At 34.1% G+C, this 27,827-nt stretch overlaps 1 protein-coding gene across 4 annotated transcripts in view; it reads right to left on the reverse strand.

Moving 5' to 3' along the window:
- The window catches only part of NCKAP1 (NCK associated protein 1), a 112,273-nt gene that overhangs the window by 24,721 nt on the left and 59,725 nt on the right, over positions 1-27,827 (reverse strand). For all 4 annotated transcript variants that reach the window (XM_021923772.2, XM_021923773.2, XM_021923774.2 and 1 more), the window contains 10 exons: positions 26,234-26,315; positions 24,282-24,340; positions 15,012-15,157; positions 12,462-12,594; positions 9,946-10,065; positions 7,376-7,515; positions 6,375-6,506; positions 3,957-4,175; positions 3,638-3,768; positions 3,259-3,356 (listed from right to left, as the gene is read on the reverse strand). In XM_021923772.2, coding sequence (XP_021779464.1) covers positions 3,259-3,356; positions 3,638-3,768; positions 3,957-4,175; positions 6,375-6,506; positions 7,376-7,515; positions 9,946-10,065; positions 12,462-12,594; positions 15,012-15,157; positions 24,282-24,340; positions 26,234-26,315 — 1,260 coding nt within the window. The remainder of the gene's footprint in view (positions 1-3,258; positions 3,357-3,637; positions 3,769-3,956; positions 4,176-6,374; positions 6,507-7,375; positions 7,516-9,945; positions 10,066-12,461; positions 12,595-15,011; positions 15,158-24,281; positions 24,341-26,233; positions 26,316-27,827) is intronic.

Genomic DNA, 27,827 nt, shown 5'->3' on the forward strand with positions numbered 1-27,827 from the left:
TGAGGACCGATAAAAAATTACTACTTAGATACTAAATCAACATAAACTAGAGATGTACAGTAACTGATAAGATGGCCTCATTTTCAAAAAGACCAGATAATACATCTAGAAAAATGCAACATGTGCTCCTTCATCAGATAAGAGTAGGTTAGATGACTGCTGAGATCCCTCTCAGTTCTACAGGCAGTGTAGCATGGTACTAGCATAATCTCTGGTGCTGGACAGACTGAGTTCAAATTTCGGTTTCGTCACTTACTAAAATGTGAGCTTGCACAAGTTATTTAAATCTTCTTGGCCTCACTTTCCTAATTTGTAAAATAAGGAAAACACCTCTTTTAAAAATGTAAAGGAGTTAATAAGATAGGTGAAGATCTTAGAAAAGTCCAGGAATAAAATAGTTAAGAAAGCTGGGGCCAGGTACAGTGGCTTGTGCCTGCAATCTCAGCACTTTGAGGCTGAGGTGGGTGAACCATTTGAACCCAGGAGTTAGAGACCAGCTTGGGAATAAGGCAAAACCCTGTCTCTACAAAAAATCAGCCAGACTTGGTGGCACATGCCTATAGTCCCAGCTACTCAGGAGGCTGAGGTGACAGAATCGTTTGAGCCCAGGGGAGCCGAGCTGGCAGTGAGTCATGATCACACCATTGCACTCCAGCCTGGGTGACACAGCAAGACTCTGTCTCAAACAAATAAACAAAGCTAGCTATTTTTATTTTTGCATTCAACAAATATTTACTAAGTGCCTACTATGTGTGAGGTCTGCAACAAGGTTTTAACAGAGTTTAGAACTGCGTTTATACGCTAATGAGAGTGACATAAACAAATACATGGCATGAGAGGTCACAATTAAGATACACATACAGCTGAATGAAGAGAATAAAAAGTACTGTTTGCTATTTTAGAAAGTCTGGTCAGGTAGGACATTCTGATACAGTGACATTTGAAAAATACATGAACGTCATGAACAGGCAAGTTATGACCATGTCTTAGTGAAGGGTAGTCTGAAATGACACAACAGCAAGCAGGCCAGTCAGGCCGGGGGAGTTAAGGAGGAAAGAAAAGCAGAAGGCCAGATCCTTGCAGTACTGTTAAGGAACTGTTCATATAAATGAATTCAGAGAGATTCAAAATAGGCTAATTTTTATTACTGTACCATGATACTGTATCCATCAAATTAAATAACAAAAAAGCAAAAAATAATACAGATAATTCTAGAAGTGCCTAGTTTATTCGGTCTGAAATAAAAAATGGCTAAAGTAAAATTTTGGAGCCATAATTCTTCTATTATCTCATACTGAAGGAACACAAGAAAAAAAATCGGAGATGAGGAATTGGTTATTTGAGAACAGTAGGATAGAAAAAAAATTATGTATTTACAGGAGAATCAGTCTAATAAGAATGACACTGCTTGTAAAGAACCAAGACTAGCATTTCAATGTGTGTATATTTTCAACCATATAAAGTTTATAAACTTCATATTTTAAGGCATCTAAAAGTTGACTTTTATACAATAATTGCAGAAAACTTTAAAAATAATGAGAGGATAATGATACGATCAATACTAAAATAAGAGACATTATGCTGAGTACCTAAAAGCTTGACATGCATGATGATCTCATAAAATTCTCTTAAAGTAAAAGCTTAAACATTTGACTGAAATCAAAGCTTGTAAGTGATTGACAGGTCTGAAATTCAGGAAAGCCTAACTTTAAAGCTTGAGTTCTTTTTTTTTTTTTTTCAATCAGAGTCTCTGTCATGCAGGCTTGAGAGCAGTGGTGTGATCTCAGCTTACTGCAACCTCCGCCCCCTGGGTTCAAGTGATTCTCCTGCTTCAGCCTCCCTAGTAGCTGGGATTACAAGTGCCTGCCACCATATCCAGCTAATTTTTGTATTTTCAGTAGAAATGGGATTTCACCACGTTGGCCAGGCTGGTCTTGAACTCCTAACCTCAGGCAATCCGCCCACCTCGGTCTCCCAAAGTGCTGGACTACAGGCATGAGCCACCGTGCCTGGCCGAAAGCTTGAATTCTTAACCAATGGGTAATATTGCCTCTCCTTTTTAAATCTTTGACTATACTAAGCTTTTAGTCACATTGACTCTTGCTATTTATTCACTCAGCAAAATACTATTGTTTGTGGAAATTGTTCTATATATTTGCTCCATTTTCAGTAAATCAGATTATCACATTTAGAACTCTATGTGCTACATCTGAACTGTAGGCTACTTACCAGTACCGTCCATCATTTTTTAAGAAACTAAAAACTGGCCAAGCATGGTGGCTCGTGCCTGTAATCCAAACACTTTGGGAGGCTGAGATGGGTAGATCACTTGAGGTCAGGAGTTCAAGACCAGCCTGACCAACACGGTGAAACACTGTCTCTACTAAAAATACAAAAATAAGCCAGGCTTGGTGGCGCATGCCTGTAGTCCCAGCTACTTTGGAGGTAGAAGTTGCAGTGAGATGAGATCGTGCCACTGTACTCCAGCCTGGGCAACAGAGTGAGATTCCATTTCAAAAAAAAAAAAAAAGAACTAAAAAATTGAGATGCAAGTAACCACCAAAAAGCTTTTATAAAGAAAATGTTTATTTTAAAACATGACTTCTCTATTCTGCTCATAAGTTCAAAAGTTTTGGTGGCCTAAGTTCAAATTCTTTCAAAAACTACATAGTTATATATAAAGATTCATTCAATATAAATCACCTTAGCTCTAGGATATTTCTAAAAGGCTAAAAAAAGGTATTTAAAATGCTGTTGCTTCAGTTCCTTTACATATTTACTGAAACATTAAGTATTCTAAAGGCATTTTTTCATCCAACTTAGAGGGCATAAGATAATTACTTAAGAAAAAACAATAAGCCTAATAATGTTTGTATTATAATCTATGGAAAGCAAATACATTCAAACTCCAAATGTGAACACATTTTTAACTCTGGCTGGAATTTTGAACCTGGTATTTCAAAGAAAACATCATGATACAATACTATGAAGGCTTGACCACAAGCCAAAGACCCTGAGGTTCTGTCCCCTTTACCAAGTCAATTCACCTCTTTTGGCTTTCCATTTTCTTACGTGCAAAATAGAGAAAACTAAAGTAAGATGCCATAAAAAGGCCCTGCTAGCTATTTAATTTCATTTTCATATTATTACTTTCATGTTGGAATAAAATAATTAACATTGCAGGCTTGCTGCTCATATCCCTGAAATGTTTTTCAGGAATTAATATTTAAAAGCTAAAATTAATAAAGACTATATTACCTTAAGTTCAGCAACTTGTGATGAAATATGCCACATAAGGCTTTCACTTAGAAACTTCATACCGTATGGGCCTAGTAGTTCTGATAATGACCTCATTTCTGAAAGAAAATGTACTTAATTTTATACTTCTGACAAATACTTTAAGAAAATGAACATTAACACAATACAACATCTCATTATAAAAACTAATGTAAAATCCTGATAAAAGCCTCTAGAATGAAAGAATAAAAAATGCAAAGGTAATTCTAAGATACAATATGCAGTTATGCATATAATTGAATGAAATAGTCACAACAGAATCAAAAGTCAAAAGATTCAAGACACTAGCAAAAGAATTAAGTTTTTTTCATTCTCTAAACTGTGGTATAGTATTATTCACCTGATATGTCAGAATATTCCTCTGCATTGAATGTTAATTCATTTTCTGTAGGTAAGTTCACAAATGCTTTCATTGCAGGAAAATATGCTATATGGCCATTGCTGACTTGTCGTAACAAAGTTTCCAAATACCTAAGGAGAAATGTAAACTTATAACTGGAAGAAACTGCTTAATTCAGAATGTATTATGATATACATTCCTGCATATAATTTTAAGTTGACTGATAATATGAATGAGTACTTATTCACAAAAAATAAATTTTCCTAAGTAGTTCATTACAAACTTTCCGTTACTACAAATTTCTAAATGCATTCCTTACCAATTTGTGTATAGACTTGTAATGGTTGGCTCTCCATGACTGTCTAAATGTTGTGTTTGTTGAAGCAGCACATTATTAAATACTCTTGTAATATCAATCTGCACATAGTTTTCTATTGACTGGAGTACAGTCATGTATGCTCTTACACTTGTTAGAAGTTCTGAAGGTTTTGCAATTTCCTGTGTGGCTTGATTATACATAGTCATCCCAACAATTGACCTGGGGAGAAGAGGTAGAAGAATAAGAAAAGCCTCTGACTTTTCCATTCATGTAAAATAAACCACTCAACCTACTGTTATCTAATATTAAAGCAGCAATAAAATTAACTTTAAAAACAATTTATTACAAAGTATAAAATTACTGTCATTATCTTCCCAGGAAACAGTGTGAAAAAAGAATGAAGGCCAGGCGTGGTGGCTCACACTTGTAATCCCAGCATTTTGGGAGGCTGAGGTGGGCAGATCACTTGAAGTCAGGAGTTTGAGACTACCCTGGCCAACATGGCGAAACCTTGTCTCCACTAAAAATACAAAAACTAGCTGGGCCTGGTGCACACCTGTAATCCTGGCTACTTGGGAGGCTGAGGCAGGAGAATTGCTCGAACCCAGCAGGCAGAGGTTGCAGTGTGCCACTGCACTCCAGCCTGGACAAAAGAACAAAACTCCGTCTCAAAATAAATAAAATAAAAATAAAATAAAATGAAATGAAATAAAATATATATCTTTCCTCGGTAAACAAGCTGTTCCCTTTGCCTTGATCCTAATCACTAAGTAGATGTTTGGTTAAAAAAAAAAAAAAAGAAATTGCTTCTCTGTGGATTAACAAAGCAGACTGTTTACAAGGAAAACAAGGGAGCTGTAAACTGAACCCTACCTTCTACCCACCAATCTCTCACCTCTAACCCACTTGAGAATAATAAACACCACAAGGCACAATGTCCCTTTGGTCTAAGTTCTAGGGCATTCCGGTTTTTACTGTCAGGCTGCCTGACTTACTAAGGAGAACAAAAGACAGTTCATCGCCAGACTCTTCTCAAGTCAACTGATAATTTAACACTCAACTTACTGCCAATGTATATACTGTCATATTCTATTCTCTAATTCTTTTAGTCATATCTCACCAGCTACAGTTCTATCTTTATCCCATTATTACCTAGAGTATTTAACACAATTGTTAAGTATATAGTGCAAATACAACTACCACCTGTTAATGACTACAGAAACTTTGAAAACCTTTTGACAAAATTTTGTTTTATAAATTGCTTCAAGGCTTCAAAGAAAAAAATTCTCAAATAAATAAAAATTTTCATGAATAAATATTAATAAATAAGTAGGTAACTTTAGAAAAGGTTAAAACAATATCTATAAAGTTGAAAGGTTTCTGACTTATCAATGCACTATTTCATATACATACATAAATATATATTCATATATAACTTAGGAAATTCTAATTAGAATTGAGAATTCAAGAATCTGGAATTCTACTGGCTTATTTAACAGCAACATGTGAATTCAGAAAACATGTAAGGGTTCATCTAGAACTTAGGTTTTCAAACATCCTACTGTGACCTACTGCAAGACATGCATCTTAACACTGCATATATGTAACTGAACATTTCATGCATATATGTATGAACATGCATATATGTAACTGAAACATTTCCCGAAGCAATATACATATTTAATACATACAGTGTACTGGTTTTTTTTCCCTATTATTTTCTTCCTCTTGTCCTTTCTTTCCCTCCCGCTTCTTTCTCTAAACTTTGACTACAACCTAATAAACTTATTTCATGACCCTATTGGGTTGCCACCTGCAAGCTGAAATACATTGATTTGCTACAATCTTCTCACTTTGTATATAAGGAAGCTATGACTCAGAGACATTAACTGGCTTGCCTGGTGTTCCTAGTTAATACTAATAGGTAAGAGAAAAGAATCTGGGTATCATAAGTAATTTTCAGTTCACTATTCTTTGCACTTCCCAGTTCATTACTGTTTTTTTTTTTTTTGAGATGGAGTCTGGCTTTGTCGCACAGGCTGGAGTGCAGTGGTGCGATCTCACTGCAAGCTCTGCCTCCTGGGTTCATGCCATTCTCCTACCTCAGCCTCCTGAGTAGCTGGGACTACAGGCACCCGCCACCACGCTCAGCTAATTTTTTGTATTTTTAGTAGAGACGGGGTTTCACCGTATTAGCCAGGATGGTTTCGATCTCCTGACCTCGTGATCTGCCCACCTCAGCCTCCCAAAGTCTGGGATTACAGGCATGAGCCACCGCGCCCAGCCTGGTTCATTATTCTTAACACTAATCCAGTTCTACTAATGCTTTTCCTTATAAAACACTGCATAGTCATTAATAATTAAATAACAAACTCATTACTGAGTCAACAAACAAAAACAGTTAATATTCTTTCTTACTTCGTAAAGCGTATTTCCAGATGAGAAGTCAAATATTCTCGTGGGGTAAAGGTATGTTCCCAAACCACCATGTTTGGTACATAATTTATAGAGAAGCATAACTCAGAAAGTGCAGTGTGCAATTTATCAAGGCTGAAAAAAACATGAATAAACAGTTAAGTAAAATGTTCAACATGTCATCATAGGCAATAAAAAATTAATTTTATAAATATATCAATCTTATTTGGAGATAATGCTTACAGAATTTGATTTTTTGATCTACTAAACTGAGAAAGTTCAAAATTTTTAAGGTTATAACATATAAGAGCAATATTCTAAAGATGGCATCATTTGTTTCTACCTTTAGGTAGTAATGACTATACTGACTTAATGTACAATAGTTAGAGCTTATTCTGCACTCACAAACATAATCACTTCCAATTCCTGCAGTACTTTTTGTTATGAGAGAAGGAAAGTTGTCTATAAAAGGGCAACGGCTTGTTCAATTTAGCAAGAAAGTAGGAACTATACTTTAAACAAAAAATATTTACCCAGTTATTACCCACCTACACCTCCCCTCCAAATAATTAAGCAAGCAAGCAAAGATCCCTGAATGCTACCTGGTCTGTTAATTCTGTTTTCTAAAAATGACATTGGGTATGTTCTAATATATCACAAACATGCCAAAATAAAGTCTCAGCTATCTGATTTTAAATAAATTAAAAATTACAGATTGCTTATAATGTACCACACAAATTTTTTTAAACATATAATTGGCCTTCAGTACATAGTATAAAAAGACAAATATCACCTATTACATAAATTTTCTTCTAAAGGCCAAAATCTGTATTTTGAGATGAAATAAGCAACTAACAGGTTAATCAAGCTCAGAAAGATTTTTTTAAATGGCTGGAAAATGAAGACTACACAATTATTAGCATTTCCTCAGGACTAATGTCATAAAAAAAATGAAATAAATATTTTACCTGGAACAAAAACGTATCATGTAAGTGGACACTTACTTGGTCACAACCAGCCTGTTTTTCCTCATGCTCTCAACACCTGGTTTCTCCCTTTCAGGTTCCCCTTTCTTACCAGTCTGTTTTTTTGATTTCTTATTCACTGCTTGACTGATAGTTTTGGCACAATGCTTGGGCAGCAACTAAATTTAGAGAAGAATGAAATCTTACATTATACCAATTACTATGAAAGCATACTAACTATTCAAGCAAACATTAGCTGAATCCAGGCTATGTTGCAAATATCACAACAATATTAAAAGACAGAAATATAAGTGAGATATAGAGCTTGCTTAGCTAGCTTGGGTAATGCACACAGCTTGGTGGAAAACAGAAACGGGTAAATCTTGTGTGAAGAAACATATCATAGAGGAAATTCAGAGAGGCTTATTTAAATTACTATTAAAAAGACAAGTAAAAGCATACCAGGCAAGCAAGGAATGAAAAAGAACATTTCATTGGAAGGATGAAATGGCCTTTGGAAAAAAACTATGTAAAGATAGGATGGTTCAGAGCTGTAGTGAGAACTACTATGTGGGGGAGCATGGCGTATAAGGTAAAGTACAGAGATTTCAACTATTAGGAAGGGCCTTGAATGCCAAGCTAGAAGTTGGATTGTAAACTGCAGGCCAAAAGACAGCAACAATTTTTTTGTTTTTTTTTTTTTTGAGACGGAGTCTCACTCTGTCTCCCAGGCTGGAGTGCAGTGGCGCAATCACCGCTCACTGTAAGCTCCGTCGCCTCCCGGGTTCACCCCATTCTCCTGCCTCAGCCTCCCGAGAAGCTAGGAGCTGGCTAATTTTTTTGTATTTTTAGTAGAGACGGGGTTTCACGGTGTTCGTCAGGATGGTCTCAATCTTCTGACCTTGTGATCTGTCCGCCTCGGCCTCCCAAAGTGCTGGGATTACAGGCGTGAGCCACTGCGCCTGGCCAACAATTTTTTAAAACAGCCACAGCATAGGAGATATTTTATGTTATTATTTTTTTTTTTTTGAGATGGAGTTTCACTCTTGTTGCCCAGGCTGGAGTGCAATGGCACAATCTCGGCTCACTGCAACCTCTGCCTCCTGGGTTGTCCTGCCTCAGCCTCCTGAGTAGCTGGAATTACAGGCGCCCACCACCACACCCAGCTAATTTTATTTTTGTAGTTTTAGTAGAGATGGGGTTTCGCCATGTTGGCCACGCTGGTCTCAAACTCCTGACCTCAGGCGATCCGCCCGCCTTGGCCTCCCAAAGCGCTGGGATTACAAATGTGAGCCACCATGCCTGGCCATGAGGAGTTTTCTAAGGCTAATTCTGATACTGGCAGAAGAAAACATTGAAAAAGGAAAACTGTACCAGAGCTGCTAGAAATAGTTCAGACAAGGCATGAAAAAGGGATAAGAAATAGGCAAGTGTAATAAAAAAAAGTTAATGGGCAGATTTGAGACAGACTTCTCAGATAAAATTGAAAGTACTCTAACTTAGATATGTGAGAAAAGCAGGACACAGAGCTTTCTACCTAACACATCGTTAAGACCAATAACTAAAAAAACAAAACAAAAAAAAAAAAACCACACAGGTACAAGTGAGAAATAACTGATTTCACTTGACAGGTAACAAAGCAGGCAAATGAGAAATGAGAACATTTTAGGTAGAAGGAAAGCTTCACTGTACATTACAGTAACCACATGTGAAATGTGCCCAGTCCAAATTCAGTTGTGTTGTAAAATAAACACCAGATTTCAAAGATTTAGTATAAAAACTATATAATATTTCATTCATATGATTACATGCTGAAATAACATTTTGGGGTATATCAGGTTGAATCAATGTTTTTAAAATTAGTTTTACCTGTTTCTTTAAGTTTTGTGTATGGCTACTACAAAATTTTAAATTACATATGTGGTTTGCATAATATTTCCATTGGACACTGCTGGGCCAAGGAAAGTTATTTAGTCATTATACCTAGATAGTAACTAAAGCCATGGGATTGGTATTTGGGGAAAAAATGCATAAGAAATTACATTGCATTTGTATTGCGACAAAGGAGTTCCTTCCTAAAATGAAAATTTCTAAGGACATTTGCAACTTCAAGAATATTAAAGAGACCAGAGTGTTGAATATTTACAACACTCTTCATAAGAGACAGAGCTACTAGAAAGGCTGGTACATCTTGTCACACCAGATAACAAGAAAGCTCTCAAATGACTATAAGGACTCCTACTAGCCAATGATAAGGCAATCTGAGCTTCAATCTGAATTGTAAGTACAGTGGATTGAAAATCACCAAATATGCTTAATTCCAGTTCTTTTGCAACTTTCAATGAAATAGCAGAATCAGGTGCTAACACTACACACACACAAAAAATATACATGTCTCCTGATTAAAGAACACAAACAGTACATAGAGTCTTGCCAAAAAGTTTACATTTAAGAAATTATACCTGTTAATGGAGTTTCACAGCAGAGGTATGAGGTTTACTAACAGTTGTGGGAACTAAAGAATGGAAAGTAAAACAACTGGCTAAAAGCACATTTTCTTGCCTTCACACACAAAATTTCCTATCTGTTGGAAACATTTAAATCATTACCTGGTCACTAAGAGTACACTGTTCTGTGCAAATATCAGTGATCAGATTTCGAGCTTGTTTGGCCATTTCATCTAGGAACATATTACATAAGGAAAGACTGCGATCTCCAATATGATGTCGCTGTTAAGGCAGAATAATAATAATACAAGTTATAAAGAAAGTACTTTGAATTAAAAAGACTTCTAAATAGACATGGAAAATTAGGCTAAAGGTACATTCTGCAATAAGAAATAGGGGTGGGAGATGTCAAAAATTGCTTTTGGCTCTTGTAACAACTAACTCACCATACTGTATTTGAACATAAATGACAAAGTATTTGGTGATTATGAAAGCAATGTATAATTGGGAGGAGTCTTAAAAAATCAGTATTTTGCTTAACATGAAAAACTATATATTTAATTTTCAAATTCCACAAAGTCCTATATCCAGTTCTTAAATGTTAAAATAGTAAACTTATAATGTGAAAGGAAACAGATTTAGAGTACTGTTTCCAATCTTATTTCATTTAAAATCTGTGTCTCTATAAATGTATAAATTGTGACACAACTTTGCAATTGTGTAAACAGGAAAGAAGAGCTCAAATATTTAAATGAAATGGTGAGAAATCAATTTGGTAATAGAAAGTCCAAAGCATTCAAATCTCTAAACTCAAACCCCATTGCTCCCAGGAAGAAAAAACAAAAAAGCTGATCGTGCATCCATCTCTACAGGATTCTCTTTTTAGTTTTAGTGGGTTGCAATTGTTTGATGTTTTTTCTTATCTATGGTAACTGGAATGTTGAGTATAAAACACTGTAAATTTTTGCACTATACATTTGTGATACTTTACAAAGAAAAAAATTTTTTACAGTTTTCCTGCCCTGACCTTCCATAATCATATATGTAGAGCTTACATAGAGTATTTCTATGATGAAATGTAAAATACATAATATAAAAATACTTGAGCATACAAAATAATTTTTCCTAGATCTATTATGATATCTAACGTATTTTATTTAAAATGCCCTGTAAAACTTTAATAGAAAGTAAAACCAAAAAAAAAAAATTTACAACCTGATACAATTAAATATTGGTTCACCTTAGGAAAGATTTCAATTAATAAACACTTAGTGCTTTTTCAATCAAATTCTGACTTCTGAAAGATAAGACATAAATCTTCTGCTATTAATTTTCCCTGAAAAAAGAATACTGAATTAAGACTCCTCAAATTTGTTCTTTACAGACACTAACTTATTTAAAATACAAATCTGACTTCACTACTCCCTTTCAATAGCTCAGAAATGCTGAGATGGAGAAAAACTAAGGTTTAACATGTCTTACAAGTCTCTTCATGATCTGACCTCTGCCTTTGGCTACAGTGCTGAGAATAAAGTTTAGGGGAACAATAGCAGAAGCAAAGAGACTACTTAGATAATCCAGGCAAAAGATGAACTCCATTTAGAGTACATATGAAGAGTATCGTAAATCTGAACTGTAATAATTACAACAGCAATGGAAAGTAGAGGATGGATTCAAGACATGACATATAAATAAAATTAGAAGGACTTTTTATGGGTAATTTAATGAAATTTGATGGTGAGGAAACAGTTAATAATACATCTCAGGTGTCAAGTTTGGGAGAAAAAATCTATTAAATCTAAAAAATTTATAAATCTATTAAAATTGGTGGTATTAATATCCTCATTGGTATAAATTCTAAAAGTATTCCCTAATAAACTTCCTGTAAGCTCACTTCTGTCTCAAAGTTGGCTTTCCCTGGAGTACTGGCATACAATCTGCAACAGATGTTGTCTAATGCTTAAAGAAATCGACCATGTTCCTGCTATCTCTAAGTTTCTTTTCTACAAGTTCTGCAATTTTACGTAAAGGGACTAAACACTAAGTTAAATTATAATAAAAAAATACATTATTTAATCTTTATATTCTTATCACACTTAGAAAATATTTCTTCTTTAAAGATTAGAAGAAACACTGAGTACATTTTTCACAGATACTTGGCATCAGCAAAACTACCAAGCAGTTCAATTACTCTGCAACTGTGTGTGTGTGTGCACATGCATGTATGTATCCCACAAATAACAGCAAATCTGGATTTTGCTTAATACATTTATGAACAATTTAGTAATAACAAGTTAGTGAATCTCTCTGACTTGTTTGTTTATTCAGTAATCCATAAATTTAATTTTTGAGTCCTTTCCATGACAGTTAAAGAGGAAAATTAAGTATACAAAATCAATTACTATATAAATCTTTTCCACAGATATTAATACCTGACCCACCATTTATCTTTAAAAAAGGTAATTCCAAGTGACTTTATGATATATTATACTTATGTTTACTTATCCATATACATATTAAACCTATGTATCTATTCAAGCACTTTTCTGATTCTGTATAGAGATGTATTCGATGGGAAGCTAAATTAGGTAACTACGACTATAAATAGTTGGTTGGCTACAGGTTTGAACTAGTTTACTTTGCATACCATATAACTCACAGTAGTATACTGTAATTACCTCTTCTGGACATAGTTCATGCGTGCAACTCATAAAATGAGTGCAAAGTAGTGGAAATGCAATTGAGTATCTTGATTGAGAGGGTAACTCCAAACACTGTTGAAACATCTTCTCAAAAGCACGACTATAAAAACTATATAAACAAAAATCAGAATCACAATTTTTACAGTTAAAGTTTTCTGATATAGTACCTTATAGTTAATTTGATTCAAGTGAATGAATGATAACTGGTAGCACTGATTTAAGAAGAGAATATTTTTCCCCCAAAGTATCTTTTACACACCAATAATTATCCCAGAGTAACAAAAATATTATTTATATAACATTAACAACATTTTAAAAAACAATAAACCATAATCTATGGCCCCTTACGTAATCAAATTTCATCAAAGCTAAGTCACTATAAATAGGAAAAAATACCATTATTATGGCCAAGTGTGGTGGCTCACGCCTATAATCCCTAGCTCTTTGGCAGGCTGAGGCAGGTGGATCACTGGAGCCCAGGAGTTTGAGACCAGCCTGGGCAATGTGGCAAAACCCTGTCTCTATTTTTAAAAAATAAATTTTAAAAAAAGAAATATTATTTTATGAACCACTAAGAAAAAAACATTGCCAATTAAATAATCGCATGCCATCAATTTTTTTTTTTTACTTTTTTTTTTAGACGGGGGACACTTTGTTGCCCAGGCTGGAGTGCAGTGGCACAATCACAGTTCACTGCATCCTTAACCTCTCAGGCTCAAGCAATCCTCCATTTCGGCCTCTCATGGTGCTGAAATTACGGGCGTGAGCCATGGCACCCAGTCTGACATCAGTTTTAATTTGCATCCACATTTAAGATGTTAAATCTACATGTAAAAGAATGTGAGTCAATAAAACACTGTATATCTTAGAGTAATAAGACAAACAGAAGTAGTAAACATTTCTTTATTTTAGATGTGACAGGCAAAAATAGAATGTAACTGAAAAAATATAAATAAAATCTAGGTATGACTGAAAATTACAAATTTCAAACATGATTCAAAGTGCTTTTAGTTCCAAGAAAGGGGATAGGATTTTCTAATTGTTGTATTTTTCTTTTGTAATAGGATCCTTTGCATAGCTAAAAATATCTAAACATATAATGTTCCATGTTCTACTTAAGGTAGACTTTGTGTCAGATAGACAGTAGTCCCAGGCTCCAAATAATCCTAAATATTCTTGCAAATTTGACCTGTGATGTGTCTAAATCTAAAAAGTATATTTCCTAATGTGCTTCATTATTTCCTTTAAGAGGCATACTTTCTCTACCTGGCAATTTGAATTTCTTCTGCAATACTGCTAATTCAAGCCTTCCTAACAAACTGCCAAAATCAACATAGATTACATTATTTTCCAAAATCAATGCAATGAGAAGCTTTTCATGATGATCTCTACACAATACATAGAAATGATTATTACTATCCACTGAGATCATTACAGCATTTTAGAAATCAAGAGACATACTAGGTTATTCCAGTCCTCTTCCCTAAAGGAAAAAAAAGGTCCAAGACGCAGAAAATAGAGTTGATATTATACAGCTCTGAAGCGAGAATACTTGAGTTTGAATCCTAGCCCCACTGTTATTTATTTATTTGTTTATTTATTTATTTATTTCTGAGACAGTCTCGCTCTGTCACCGAGGCTAGAGTGCAGTGGCGCGATCTCGGCTCACTGCAACCTCCGCCTCCCAGGTTCAGGCGATTCTCCTGCTTCAAGCCACCCAAGTAGCTGGGACTACAGGCGCCCACCACCACGTCTGACTAATTTTTGTATTTTCAGTAGAGATGAGGTTTCACTATGTTGGCCAGGCTGGTCTCAAACTCCTGACCTCAGATGATCCACCCACCTTGGCCTCCCAAGTGTTGGGATTATAGGCGTGAGCCACGGCATGCCTGGCCACTCCACTGTTTATTAATCTGATCACAACCAAGTTGACTTATTCATTCAAAGATTTATTAAATAACTACTATGATAGACACTAACAAAACAAATTATAGCCATTAAGGACCACATTTTCTGGGAAGAAGAGAGGGAAGAAAAATAAACTAAGTATAACAAAAAGACTATAATAAAGAGGAGAATGAAGCACAATGCAGGAAGTGGTCACCACATCATCTTAATATTAATTTTTAATTTAACATCATAGAAGTGAAGTTACCAGGCATTTAATTTCTAACACTTGCTCTATTTGACCCTAATCCACAACATTTCTTTCCCTTTAGTCTAATCATGCAAAGAAGGGCCTTAAGGTAATTTGAAGTGACTGTTTTCAACTCCTCAAAAAAAATGTAAGAAATAAAAGTCACATCAGTAAGTTGCTCTTTTAGAGAATTAAAAATAGACATAAAATCCCAACTTAGTTAAACTTCTTTTTGTTGGCCCATTTTAATAAAAGTTCACTATTCCCTTTATTCTTAAGGGTCTATTACTGAACTGTCTTAAGGACTATGCTAACACAAAAACAATCAAGAAACATATACTCACATACTAAAACTTTCAAATCCAGATTTAGAGAAAATTACAACATACCAAAATATTGAGAGATCTGATGTTTCCACCAACATTTCCACCAAGGAATCTACCATTTTTGTATGAAAAATTATTGTATTCATCATCTTTCCAAGTTCTCTGTGATCTGCAAGGCCAAGTGAAGCCTTAGAGACACTAGTATATGCCTATAAAATACAGAAAAAACAAAAGTAGTTTAGGTAGAGATCAATGACTTTGGACTTGTCATTTTATAGGGGGGAAAGCATCATTGAAAGATACTTAAACTATTTACTGTGACACTGATAGTAACATCTATTGTGTTAGTTGTCTGTAGTGAGCCTACCTTGAAATTCCTATCAAGAATTTATTTAGTTAACTGAAATACTCATGTCCATAAAACAGTGTCTAATATATGAGTCATTCATATTGAACCTCAAAGGAACTGAAATTACAATATTAAAAGTGTAAAACAATTAACTGTCATGTTAACCATACCAAAAGAAATCTTCAATCTAATTTAAGAGACAAAACACACACAGGAAGCAATCAGATAAAACTAACTACTGTACATGTTGACTCAATGAGGTTTTAGAGTATACTGATTCACTAAAAACTGGATTATATAATACACTGTATTAATTTGACACATTCTAGAAGAGTACTGAAGATAGTAAAAATTGGTGTAGTTTGGCCAAAAAAGCGAAAGAACTAAACAAAAATCATTAAGATAGGTTGTGGGGGAAAAAATTCTGTAATTGGGATACCAAATCACAAAAAGCAGATCATGTCCATGGATAGGGGACATTTCAGAAGGGCAGTGAATAAGAATAGAAGGGGTGCCTACAGCATAAATACTGTTATGACTAGAATTTGAGTGCAAAGAAGAAAAGAGAAATACTAAAACATGAGATTCAACCAGATTGGGAACAGCCTGTATGCCATATTAAAGAATTTAAACTTTTTAGTGAAGCACTAAGGGTTCTATGTGGTGGCCAGTTTTTGTTTTAGAAAGATTACTCTGTATAGTGGAGAAAACAGGGAAGCATGACTGGGAAGGGAAAGGAAGCAGAAATCTATTAGAAGGCAGTAGTGGCAATAAGACAGGTCTGATTTTGAGTAATGGTAGTTTAAAAGAGTCTACTCTGGGAAATAATTAGATGTAGTGGAAAATAGAAGAATTATAAATAAGGGTCAGGATTTTGGCTATTGGGAGATACTCCTGCATAGGTCTCATGCTCCCACACAGCTTGCTGGGTGTGTCAAGAAGGCAAGGCCTGAGCCACTCATTATCTAGGCCATTTCTTAGGGTTATACTTGCAGCTATCAAATTTGAGGGATGAGGTAATGTCTCCCTTGGAACAAAGAGTAAGTATGCTTATGGCTGATGATAAAATAGAAGGTTCCTCAAACTTAAGTGTTCCTTATCTGCAACACAAACAGACTGCATGCACAGAATTCATTTTGGCTCCTCTGTACCACACCTGCAGAGCTTAGGGAAATAGCAGAAATAATGCATATATGCTGATGCCTATACTGCTTTCTGTGCAGTGAATTAAGTCTTTTGTCTTTTGTCGCTGACCCAGGAGCTCCATATCTTCTTGCCAGCATCCATGAAATAGTAAGAGAGTAAATTGTCACCTTGTAAGTAGGATAAAAATTGAATCTCAAACCCTACCATGGTAAGGGGCCAATAGGTGGATGATGTTACTATTCAATGAGACAGTGACATCACAAAGGAGACTTTTGTATTTTGCGGTTTTTGTCTACCAGAAAAGAAGGAGGAATGAGGAAGAATGATGTCAATATTCTGATGACAAAATACACTTGACATTTATCACAAACTAAGCCTAAGGAGTTTTACTTACCATTTATCAGCTTTAGAGTATAAACAGGAATTAGCTATAGCTGTGGCCATGAATTCAATAAAGAGTTCCATTAACTGCCCCACATTTTCAAAAAGCAGAATTTATTCTTCTCATCAGAACATGGGATATTCTCCAGGAGAGACCATATGTTAGGCCACAAAACAAAGTTCAACAAATTCAAAAAACTGAAATCATATCAAGTATCTTCTCTGACCATAGTGTAATAAAACTAGAAATCAACAAGAGGAACTTTGGAAACTAACCTATGGAAATTAAACAATATGCTCCTGAACAATGTAGAAATTAAGGAAATAAAAAATTTATTGAAAGAAAAATAGAAACACGATATACCAAAACCTATGGGATACAGCAAAAGCAGTAATAAGAGGAAAATTTATAGCAATAAACACTTACATTAATAAAGTAGAAAGACCAAATAACCTAATAATGTAACTTAAAGAACTAGAAAAGTAAGGACAAACCAAACCCAAAGTTAGCAGAAGGAAATAAGTAATAAAGATCAGAGAAGAAATAAAGAAAATCGAGACTAAAAATAATACAAAAGATCAACAAAATAAAAAGTTAGTTCTTTGGAAAACTAAACAAAATTGACAAACCTTTAGCTAAATTAAGTAAGAAAAAAAGAAAGATCCCCCCACCCCCAGAAAAAAACCAGAAATGGAAAAGGAGACATTACAACTGATACCAAAAACTTCCAAGGATTAGAGATTATGAACAACTATATGCCAAAGAACTGGAGAACCGATATGAAATGGATAAATTCCTAGACACATACATCCTACCAAGAAGAAACAGAAAACCTGAAAGGACCAATAATAAGTAATGAGATAGAAGCAGTAATAAAAAGTCTCCCGTGAGAGAAAAGCCCAGGACCTGATGGCTTCACTGCTGAATTCCAGCAAATATTTAAAGAACTAATACCAATTCTACTCAAACTATTCCAAATAATTGGGAAGGAAAGAATACTTTCAAATACTCATTCTACGAGGCCAGCATTACCCTGATACCAAAACCAAAGACACAAAACTACAGGAAAAGAAACTACAGGCCATCAACACTCACGAACATAGATGCAAAAATGCTGAACAAAATACTAGCACACAGAATTCAACAACACACTAAAAAGATCATGATCCAGTAAGATAAATACAAGATGGTTCAACATATGCACATGAATAAGGACGAAACTGTATAATTTTAATATATGCTGAAAATGCATTCAATACAATTCAACATCTCTTCATAATAAAAACTCTTAAACTGGGTATGGAAGAAAACATAGCTCTTAACAAACAAGGTATGGAAGAAAACATAATACCTCTTAACAAACTAGGTATGGAAGAAAACAATAAAGGCCATATATGACGAACCCGCAGCTAGCAACACACTGAATCGGGGAAAACTGAAAGCATTTCCTCTGAGATTTGGAACAATACAAGGATGCCTGCTTTCAACACTTTTATTCAACACAGGACTGGAAGTCCTAGCCAAAGCAATCAGACAAAAGACATAAATTAAAAGCATCCGAACTGGAAGACAAGTCATCAAATTGTCCTTATCTGAAGAAAATATGACATTATATTTACAAAAACCTAAAGACTCTACCAAAACACTACTAAAACTGATCAACCAATTCAGTTTCATGACATAAACTCAACATACAAAAATCAGAGGCATTTCCATGTGTCAATAGCAAACATGCTGAAAAAGAAATCAAGAAATCTCATTTACAGTAGCTACCAAAAAAAAAAAAAAAAAAGCCTACCAATAAACTTCACCAAAAAGTGAAAGATCTCTACAATGAAAGCCATAAAACATTGAAAAAGGAAACTGAAGAAGACACAACAAGATAAAAGACACCTCATGTTCATGAATTGGAAGAATTCATATTGCTAAACATACCACCCAAAGTGATCTACAGATTCAATGAAATCCCTATCTAAATACCAATGACATTCTTTACAGAAACAGAAAAAATAAATCCTAAAATTCATATGGAACAAACAACAAAAAAAACCTAAAAGAGTCAAATCAATACTGAAAAGTACAATCCAAAAAGTACAAAGCAGGAGGAATCACATTACCTCATCACAAAATCTACTACAAAGCTATAGTAAACAAAACAGTATGGTGTTGGCATAAAAACAGATACAAATATCAATGAAACGGAACCCAGAACTCAGAAATAAATCCACGCATTTACTATTAGCTCATTTCCAACAAAAGTGCCAAGAATATACATTGGGGAAAGAACAGTCTCTTCAATAAATTGTGCTGAGAAAACTGGATATCCACATGTAAAAGAATGAAACTAGACCTCTATCTCTCATCATATAAAAAAATCAAATCAAAATGAATTAAAGACTTAAATTTAAAACCTGAAACTATGACACTACTAGAAGAAAACACTGGTGAAAAATGTCAGAATATTGGTCTGGTCAAAGATTTCTTGAGTTAGACCTCAAAAGCCACAGGGAACAAAAGCAAAAAATGGATAAATAGGATCACATTAAGCTAAAAAAACTCCTGCACAACAAAGAAGGAAACAATCAGCACAGTGAAGAGACAACCTATAGAATGAGAGAAAATATCTGCAAACTATTCAACAGACAAGGCATTAACAATCAGAATATATAAGGAACTCAAACAGCTCAATAGCAAAAAAAAAAAAAAAAAAAAAATCTTACACAGACATTTCTCAAAAGAAGACATACAGGTGGCCAACAGATATATTTTTAAAGTGCTCACCATCAGAGAAATGCAAATTAAAACCACAATGAGACATCGTCTCACCCCAGTTAAAATGGCTATTATCAAAAAACAGAAAATAAATGCTAACGAGGATGTGGAGACAGGGGAACTCTCATATACTGCAGGTTGGAATGTGAATTAGCAGAGCCCCTGTTGAAAACAGTACTGTCTGAGGTTCCTCAAAAACTTAAAAACAGAAGTACCATATGATCTAGCAATCAATCACACTGCTGGGTATATATCCAAAAGAGAGGAAGTCAACATACTGAAGAAGTATTTGCACTCCCATGTTTATTGCAGCAAAATTCACAATCGTCAAGATATGAAACCCAACCCAAGTGTCTATCAATAGATAAATGGTAAATATATACACAATGGAATATTATTATGCCATAAAAAAAAAGAATGAAATCCTGTCTGTTGCAACAACATAGATGGAACTAGAGGAAATTATGTTAAGTGAAATAAGCCAGGCACAGAAAAACAAATGTCACATGTTCTTACTCCTAAGTGGACGCTAAAAAAATTGATCTCGTGGAGGCAGAGAGGAGCATGATGGTCATAAGAGGCTGAGTAGGGAAGGGGGGAAGTGGGAATAAAGGATTGGTTAATAGGTACAAAAGTACAGTTAGGAGGAATAAGAACTAGTATAGCACAATGGGGCAACTATAGTTAATAATTTACTGCATCTTTCAAAATAACAAGAGCAGATCTGGAATGTTTCCAATATGATGATAAGTGCAAGGTGATGAAATATTCCCACTACCCAGATTTGTTCATTATACACTGCATGCTTGTATCAAAATATCACATGTACCCCATAAATATGTACAACTATTATGTATTCATAAAATTTTTAAATTAAAAAAATTACATCAGAATTTAAATAACATTTTGAAAACAGATTCAGAAGAAATGATTGGCAACAAAACAAGATAATGATTTAACTGCTTGACAATAATGCGGGGAGAAACATGTTACTACTAAAAAAGAACAGGTTTAAGTAAAAGAATATGAACAACTTGAATAAATCAGAAGACAGAGGAGAAAAGACATTTGAAAGAGCAACTAAAAATGCTTAAGGGACTGATGAAATACACAACAGAATGAAATCACTTAGGAAGTAGAAAAGAATGACAAAAATACAGAGAGAATTCTCAAGAGTAGGAAAAGGATAGAGAAAGATGAAAGTGACCTATAAAAAAAGCAATAACCTTAGAACCAAACTAAATAGGACATCAGTGAAGGCACAAAGTACACTACTAAAATTCTCCCACAGGCTTATTCTTCTGGTCTGCTCTACTCAACCACTACTGATTATCTATAGAACTCTTCACCACTCTCTGGCCATATGCTTTCACCTAACAATTCTTGTACATCTACCTGAAACCAAAGGTCAGTGATCAAAGTCAGATCATTCATAATTTTTGTGAATATTTTCCCCTTCTTACAGTAATACTTTATATAAAGTCTCTTTACTTGCTCTTTACTCATTGTTTGTCCTTTTCTTTTTCCTATTCAAAGCAATTTCAACTTGAAAAATGCTTTATCCCTTCTAAGACTGAAATTAACTGATACACATATCCTGTCTATGACATCTCTTAATCTTCCAGATTTTCAGCTGCTATTTTTTACATTTTTTATGCTTTGTCTCCATAGCTAGATTATAAAATCCTCAAAAGGTGAATGTGCTATTTTTCTATAGATTACATAATACTGCTCAGTATTTTATCTTCTGTATTCTACAGTCTAATTTGTAGGCTTGGAACTTTCAAGCTGCTGAGCTGCTCTTCAACACCTATGTAAACCTTTTAGATTCTGGACCCTGCCTGCTACTTTGCACTTTTGTTCTCTACTTCTAGCAAACACTTCTCTGGCTTAGTGGTACATCCCATTCCTTCCTTCCTTTGTGTACATTGTCCTGTTGTCAATTTAAAAAAAAAAAAAAAAAGGAGGGTCTGTATGCAGTAGAAAGGGTCTGAGTGACTGCATGTTCTAAACATGGTTAACAGCGATGTTATGCATTGAATTGCATCCCCGAAAAAAAGATGTGCTTAAATCCTAACCCCCAGTACCTCAGAATGTGACCTTATTTGGAATTAGGGTCTTTACAGAGCTAAGCATGTAAAAATGAAGTCATTTGAATGGGACCTAATCAAATATAACTGGTAGCCCTATAAAAACGGAAAATTTGAACATGAAATATGCAAAGAAAAATGATGTGAAGAAACACACGGAGAATGCCTTTAGATGCAACTACAAGCAAGGAACAACAAAGATTACCAGCAAATCACCAGAAGTTAGGAGAGAGAGATGGAACAGGTTCTCCCTTGCAGTCCTTGAAATAAACCAACTCTGCCAACACCTTGCTTTCAGACTGCCAGCCTTCAGAACTATGAAATAATACATTTCTATTGTTTAAGCCATTTAGTTGGTATTTTGTTATGGCAGCCCTAGGAAACTAATATAAGCAGGTACAGATTACATGAAAAAGAAAAAATCAGATAGCTAGCTAGTAATGCTCTTATAAAAATCTTACAAAAACTTAAAAAATCTACACAAAGGAATAACCAAATCCACATTCTTCATGTTCACTCAATGCTTTTTATTTTGCTGTAATTGAAAAAGGCTAAAATTCTCACATGAATACTTCAAATGTAAAGGTGCATTTGAAATGCATCTAAATCTCTAAAATTCTCTGAGTCCAAGTACTGGTTTAGGCACTCCCATAAATGCACAAATGTAAAGGTGCATTTGAAATGCATCTAAATCTCTAAAATTCTCTGAGTCCAAGTATTGGTTTAGGCACTCCCATAAACCGAGAACAGAAAATTGAAGCAGTTCAAGCTTTGTGACAATGACTTTCTAAGTCTGAAACGTGTATATCCTTTGGCAAAGCAAATTCCACTTCTTTTTTTACATTACAAGTTCTACTTCTGTATTGTTTCATTGCCTTTTTAAAAACAAAGAGGTGTCAATTTTAAAACTTCATTTGTAATAAGAAAATAACCTATAATATATACACATTTAACAGTTTAGGATGTTGGTATTTCAAGTGTACTTCCCTGATCTCCCACAAACTGGTAAGTTATTTAATAGTTTTATTTATAAAAGTCTTCAGTTCTAAAAATAAGCTCCCTATAGAATACAGAACAAAAAGGAGAAAAGTGCTCATGCATTTTGAGGTTGAAAGGAAAAGAACCTAAGAAAAGTAAAAGCACCTCAGAGTACTAAGCAGACTGCCAGAAAAGCATAGTCATCCTGAGAGTCATTCTTGAGACTGTTTCCATCTAAAAATAGCTTCCACAAACAAATACTACTTATATTTTCTCTTTTTAATTAAACAAATAGAAATTCTATTTATTTATTTGTAATAGCAAAACAGGCCAGGCACTGTGGTTCATGCCTGTAATCCCAGGACTTTGGGAGGCTGAGGTGAGAAGATCGCTGAGGCCAGGAATCTGAGATCAGCCTGGACAATACAGCAAGATTCAGTCTCTACAAATTTTTTTTTAAATTAGCTGGGTGTGGTGGCTTGCACCTATAATCCCAGCTATTCAGGAGGCTGACGTGGGAGGACTGCCTGAGCCTAGGAGCCTGAAGTTACAGTGAGTTATAATCATACCACTGTACTCTAGCCTGGGTGACAGGGCAAGACTCTGTCTCTAAAATATAAATAAGTAAATATTTAAATAAATAAATAAATAAATAAATAGCAAAACAGTACATAGTACTATCTAATTTACTCGTTTGAACATCTAAAAAAATATAGGCCAGTTATTAAAAGTGAGTATTTCTGGAGAATGAAACTGGGAATGGGGCAAACTGAATGTTTTCACTTCACAATGAGTCAAATGACTATATTATGATATAATGACTATTATCATTTACAAATATATGGATTTTTAAAAGATGCAGATTATTGAGAACACTGGGCCATTTTCCCATAATCACTTAAAATATTTACAGGGCAACTAATTTTTATCATTAAGGTTACAGTATACACCAAAGGGTTAGGCTTGCATTTTTAATGCCTTTATGAACTATTTATATGAGACATATATTAAATGAACACTCTAATAATATTTATTTCTGTTTTTCAGCAAACGGAAGTTTTTGGTACAGATCGTAGTGGTAAACTATGGCCTGTGGGCTACCTGCTGGTTTTTATTAATAGTTTTACTGGAATACAGCTATGCCCATTAAGTTATGTATTGTCTACAGCTACTCTCACACTGCAATGGTAGAATGCAATCATGATGACAGAGACTACATGGCTGCAAGCCGAAAATTTTTATCAGCTGTCTCTTTATTAAAAAAAGTTTGCTGATGCCCACAGTAGATTTTAAATATTTTCTCAAAAAAGATTTTGTGCTTTTACTTTAGAATTAAATATTTGAATCAGGATAATCAAGAGAGAGAGATTGGGATTTAAATTTTTAGATATTTTAAAATTACAATAATCTATTCAAAAACTCTTACATATTGGCTTAAGTTATAAATATATTTATCCAAGTTTAATAATGAGTACAAAATGTTTCTTTTATGGTTAATTATACAAAAGAAATATTTTCAATAGGTATATAACAATGACTATTTTATAGTTCTATTATAAAATTTTTCATGTTAAATAAAATAACAAAACAGAACGACAATAAAAGGTTATTCTTACCTGTAACCTAAACCAATCTAATCTCATTCCTCTGAAATCAAATACTTCCCCATCTTCAACTGTAGTAACAGAAAAAAAAAGATTACAAAGCAAATTAATGTTTTCAGAAATCTATAAGCACATTTTAAATTTTAACAGCTAAGACAATTCTACTTCTGAGTATAGCTAAAAGAATTAAAGCCAGGGTCTTAAAAAGATATATGTACACCCATGTTCACAGAAGAATTATTCAAAATAGTCAAAGGTAGAATCAACTTAAATTTCCATTGATCAATGAATGAATAAACAAAATCTAGTATCTAAATACAATGGAGGCTGAGCACAGTGTCTCATGCCTGTAATCTCAGCACTTTGGGAGACCGAGGCGGGTAGGTCACCTAAGGGTCAGGAGTTTGAGACTAGCCTGACTAACGTGGGAACCCCATCTCTACTAAAAATACAAAAATTATCTGGGTGTGGTAGTGTGTGCCTGTAGTCTCAGCTACTCGGGAGACTAAGGTGGGACAACTGCTTGAACCTGGGAGGCAGAGGTTGCAGTGAGCTGAGATTGTACCACAGCACTCCAGCCTGGGCAACAGAGTGAGACTGGGTCTCAAAAATGAAATAAATAAATATCATGGACTATTATTCTGCCTAAAAAAGAAAGGAAATTCTGACACATGCTACTATGGCTGAACTCGAGGACATTAAGCCTAGTGAAATTAGCCAGTCACAGAAAGACAAATACTCTGTGATTCCACTTATACAAGGTATCTATAGTAGTCATGCTCACAGAAACAGAAAGTTGAACAGAGGTTGCCAGGGGCTAGCAGGAAAGGGAAATGGGGCATTGTTGTTCAATAACCATTAAAAGAACTTGTTTTGCAAAATGAAAATGTTTTGGAGATTGGTTGCACAACAATATGAATATACTTAACACTATTGAACTATACACTCAAAAATGGTTAAGATGGTCAATTTTATGTATACTTTACAATTAAAAAATAAAAACATTTTAAAATTTAAGAATGAAGACAGTGAAACAATTCTCAAATCCTGTAAAGATGATGATAAAGGAGACAGTTGTGCTAAGTGAAGTAAAGACTTCTCTCCTAAGCTCTCTGATTCTCAGTGTGTTTACATGTCAATTTACAGGAGTTTGAATAGAATTTGAGAGATCCTACCAATAGAAACTTTGGACAGCATGCTGAAGTTCCACAAAATAACTCTATAGAAACCAAGTATCACCAGAAAAAATTATTTTAGTTTTATTACTTAGATGTGGTAGCAATACAGGCTGAACTAAGAAAAATGTTTATATATTTATTACTCAGAAGTTTTCAAGGTTTCTGATATCCTTTATTAAAAGACTAAAAGACTATAAAACTAAAACACACTAATCATTCCACCAGAATGGAGTGTTCGAATAATGGCAAGGTGATTATATGACATCAATTTTTGAGACTGACAGATTTGAGCTCAAATTCCTACTCCTGCTTAATAGTTATTAGAGCGTGGCAAATTATGCTCAATCACTGAGAGGTTAACCCTAAAACCCAGAGTTTCCAAATCTCTCAAAAGTAATAACAGTGTTGAAAAAAGAATGTGGAGTAAATGGGATAATATATATGTAAAGTGCCTGGCACAGACTAAACATTTTATAAATGGCATTAAATATTGTTATTGGTATGCTTGGATCAAATACATGATTTGCTACAAAATACAAATGTTTTATTGTTTTTGTTACAAAATGCTTTTCTTCCTGCTTAATAATTAGAAATATAAAACTGTAATTATTATTTTTGTAAATAGCATCACAAACCCATTTTAGAAATCTTTGCTTCAGAGAACAATATTAGGACAAAAAATAATAGATCATTAGCCAAATTAACTGGTAAATTATCTCCTTAAAAATAATCAAATTTGAAAATCTAATTAGAAGAAAATATGCTTTTATTTAAAAGGCTTCTTACCTTGTTTTACACTTAGGGAAGTCATAGTGTTAACAAAAGAGGACATGATGATTGATTCATCTTCAGGGCAAACAGAAAGATTCTGAAAAACAAAAAGACATCTAGTTGGGAAACAACTCAGGTCTATCAATTAGTGGATGGATAAACAAACTGGTATACCCATACTATGGAATATTTTTCAGTAATAAAAAAGAAATGAAATTTTAACACACACTGTAATACGAATCTCAAAACCATTATGTTAAGTGAAAGAAATAAAAAATAAATGATTATGTGTAAAAAAGTACTTTTTTCATACACTTTGTAGGAAAATTTATATGAAAAAGTATTTTTAAGGTGAAAGTATAGTATGACTTACTTTCATACTATACTTTGTATGCTTTGTATGGACAAACACCAGTTGCTGTCAGGGGCTTATGGAAGAATGATGAAGGTGTACCATAAGGGTATATAAGTAAACTGTTAAAGGTGTTGGAAAAGTTCTGTCTTGAATGTGGTGATGGTAATAGTTGCACAAATGTACACAGCTACCGAAATTTACAACATGCACTAAAAATGAGTGATTTTTATTGTATGTTAGGCCTCAACAAAACTAAGACCTAAAAACCCTTTTCAACCTAGCTTAAAAAATGAATATTTGATAAACTGTATATAAAGTGGATGCTAAAAAAAAAATTCCTTTTAAAAAGTGGATGCTTAGCTTACAAACAGCATAAATAAAACACAATTTCAAAACTTCACGATGTGAGTGAACCGTACACTTAAAAATCGTGAAAATGGTAAATTTTGTTACATATATTTTACCACAATAAAATATTAACGCCTATTGCAATCAACTATGCTAACAGGTTTACAACCTTAGTTCTAAATTTATATGCTAGCAAATGGTGAAAAACATTGTGAATATACTTTGCAACAGAAGAGGGTGGTAAAATGCTCAGACTATGGAGTTAAAACTTGAGTTTGACTACTGGCTCTATTACTTATGAGCTGTGTGATAATGAGCAAATCACATAAGGCATTTCTTCTTCAACAAATAATGATAACTATATCCACTCTCACAGAGGTATTCTACAGATTTGGTAAGAGACACTGTCAATAAATCTGGCAATTACTAATATCAGTATGATTGCTGCTGATACTATACTATCATATAATCCAGAAGAAATGCTAAGAATTAATTTTCTCAGTATTAGTAAACTCCACTTTCTATAAAAACAGATGAAGTGACTCAGGAATTCTGGTTTACTTTTTAAACTGTATGCTAGTATGAATAAATAATAAATAAGAACAAAAGCTTCTGGCTTATCTGGTAAGTAATAACTATTCAAATAAAATTATAGTAAGGCAATAATACCCGAGGTTTTCTGTTCCCTTTTTAAATGACCATAGAAAGGAAGTATCTGAGCTCCATCTAGTGGATAAAAGAAGAAATAAACTATAGAGTTTAGAATACTAGCTTGTAACAGTATATAATTCAAGGTAAAAAAAAATTACATGAACAATTTTTTTCCTTATTATATTTTCAGGTTGATTTGAAAAAAATGAGAACTTCAAAGTATGGTTATTTTTCTGGAAAACTAGCAGCTTTAGA

The sequence above is a fragment of the Papio anubis genome, chromosome 10 (assembly GCF_008728515.1).
Source record: "Papio anubis isolate 15944 chromosome 10, Panubis1.0, whole genome shotgun sequence".
Lineage (NCBI taxonomy): Eukaryota > Metazoa > Chordata > Mammalia > Primates > Cercopithecidae > Papio > Papio anubis.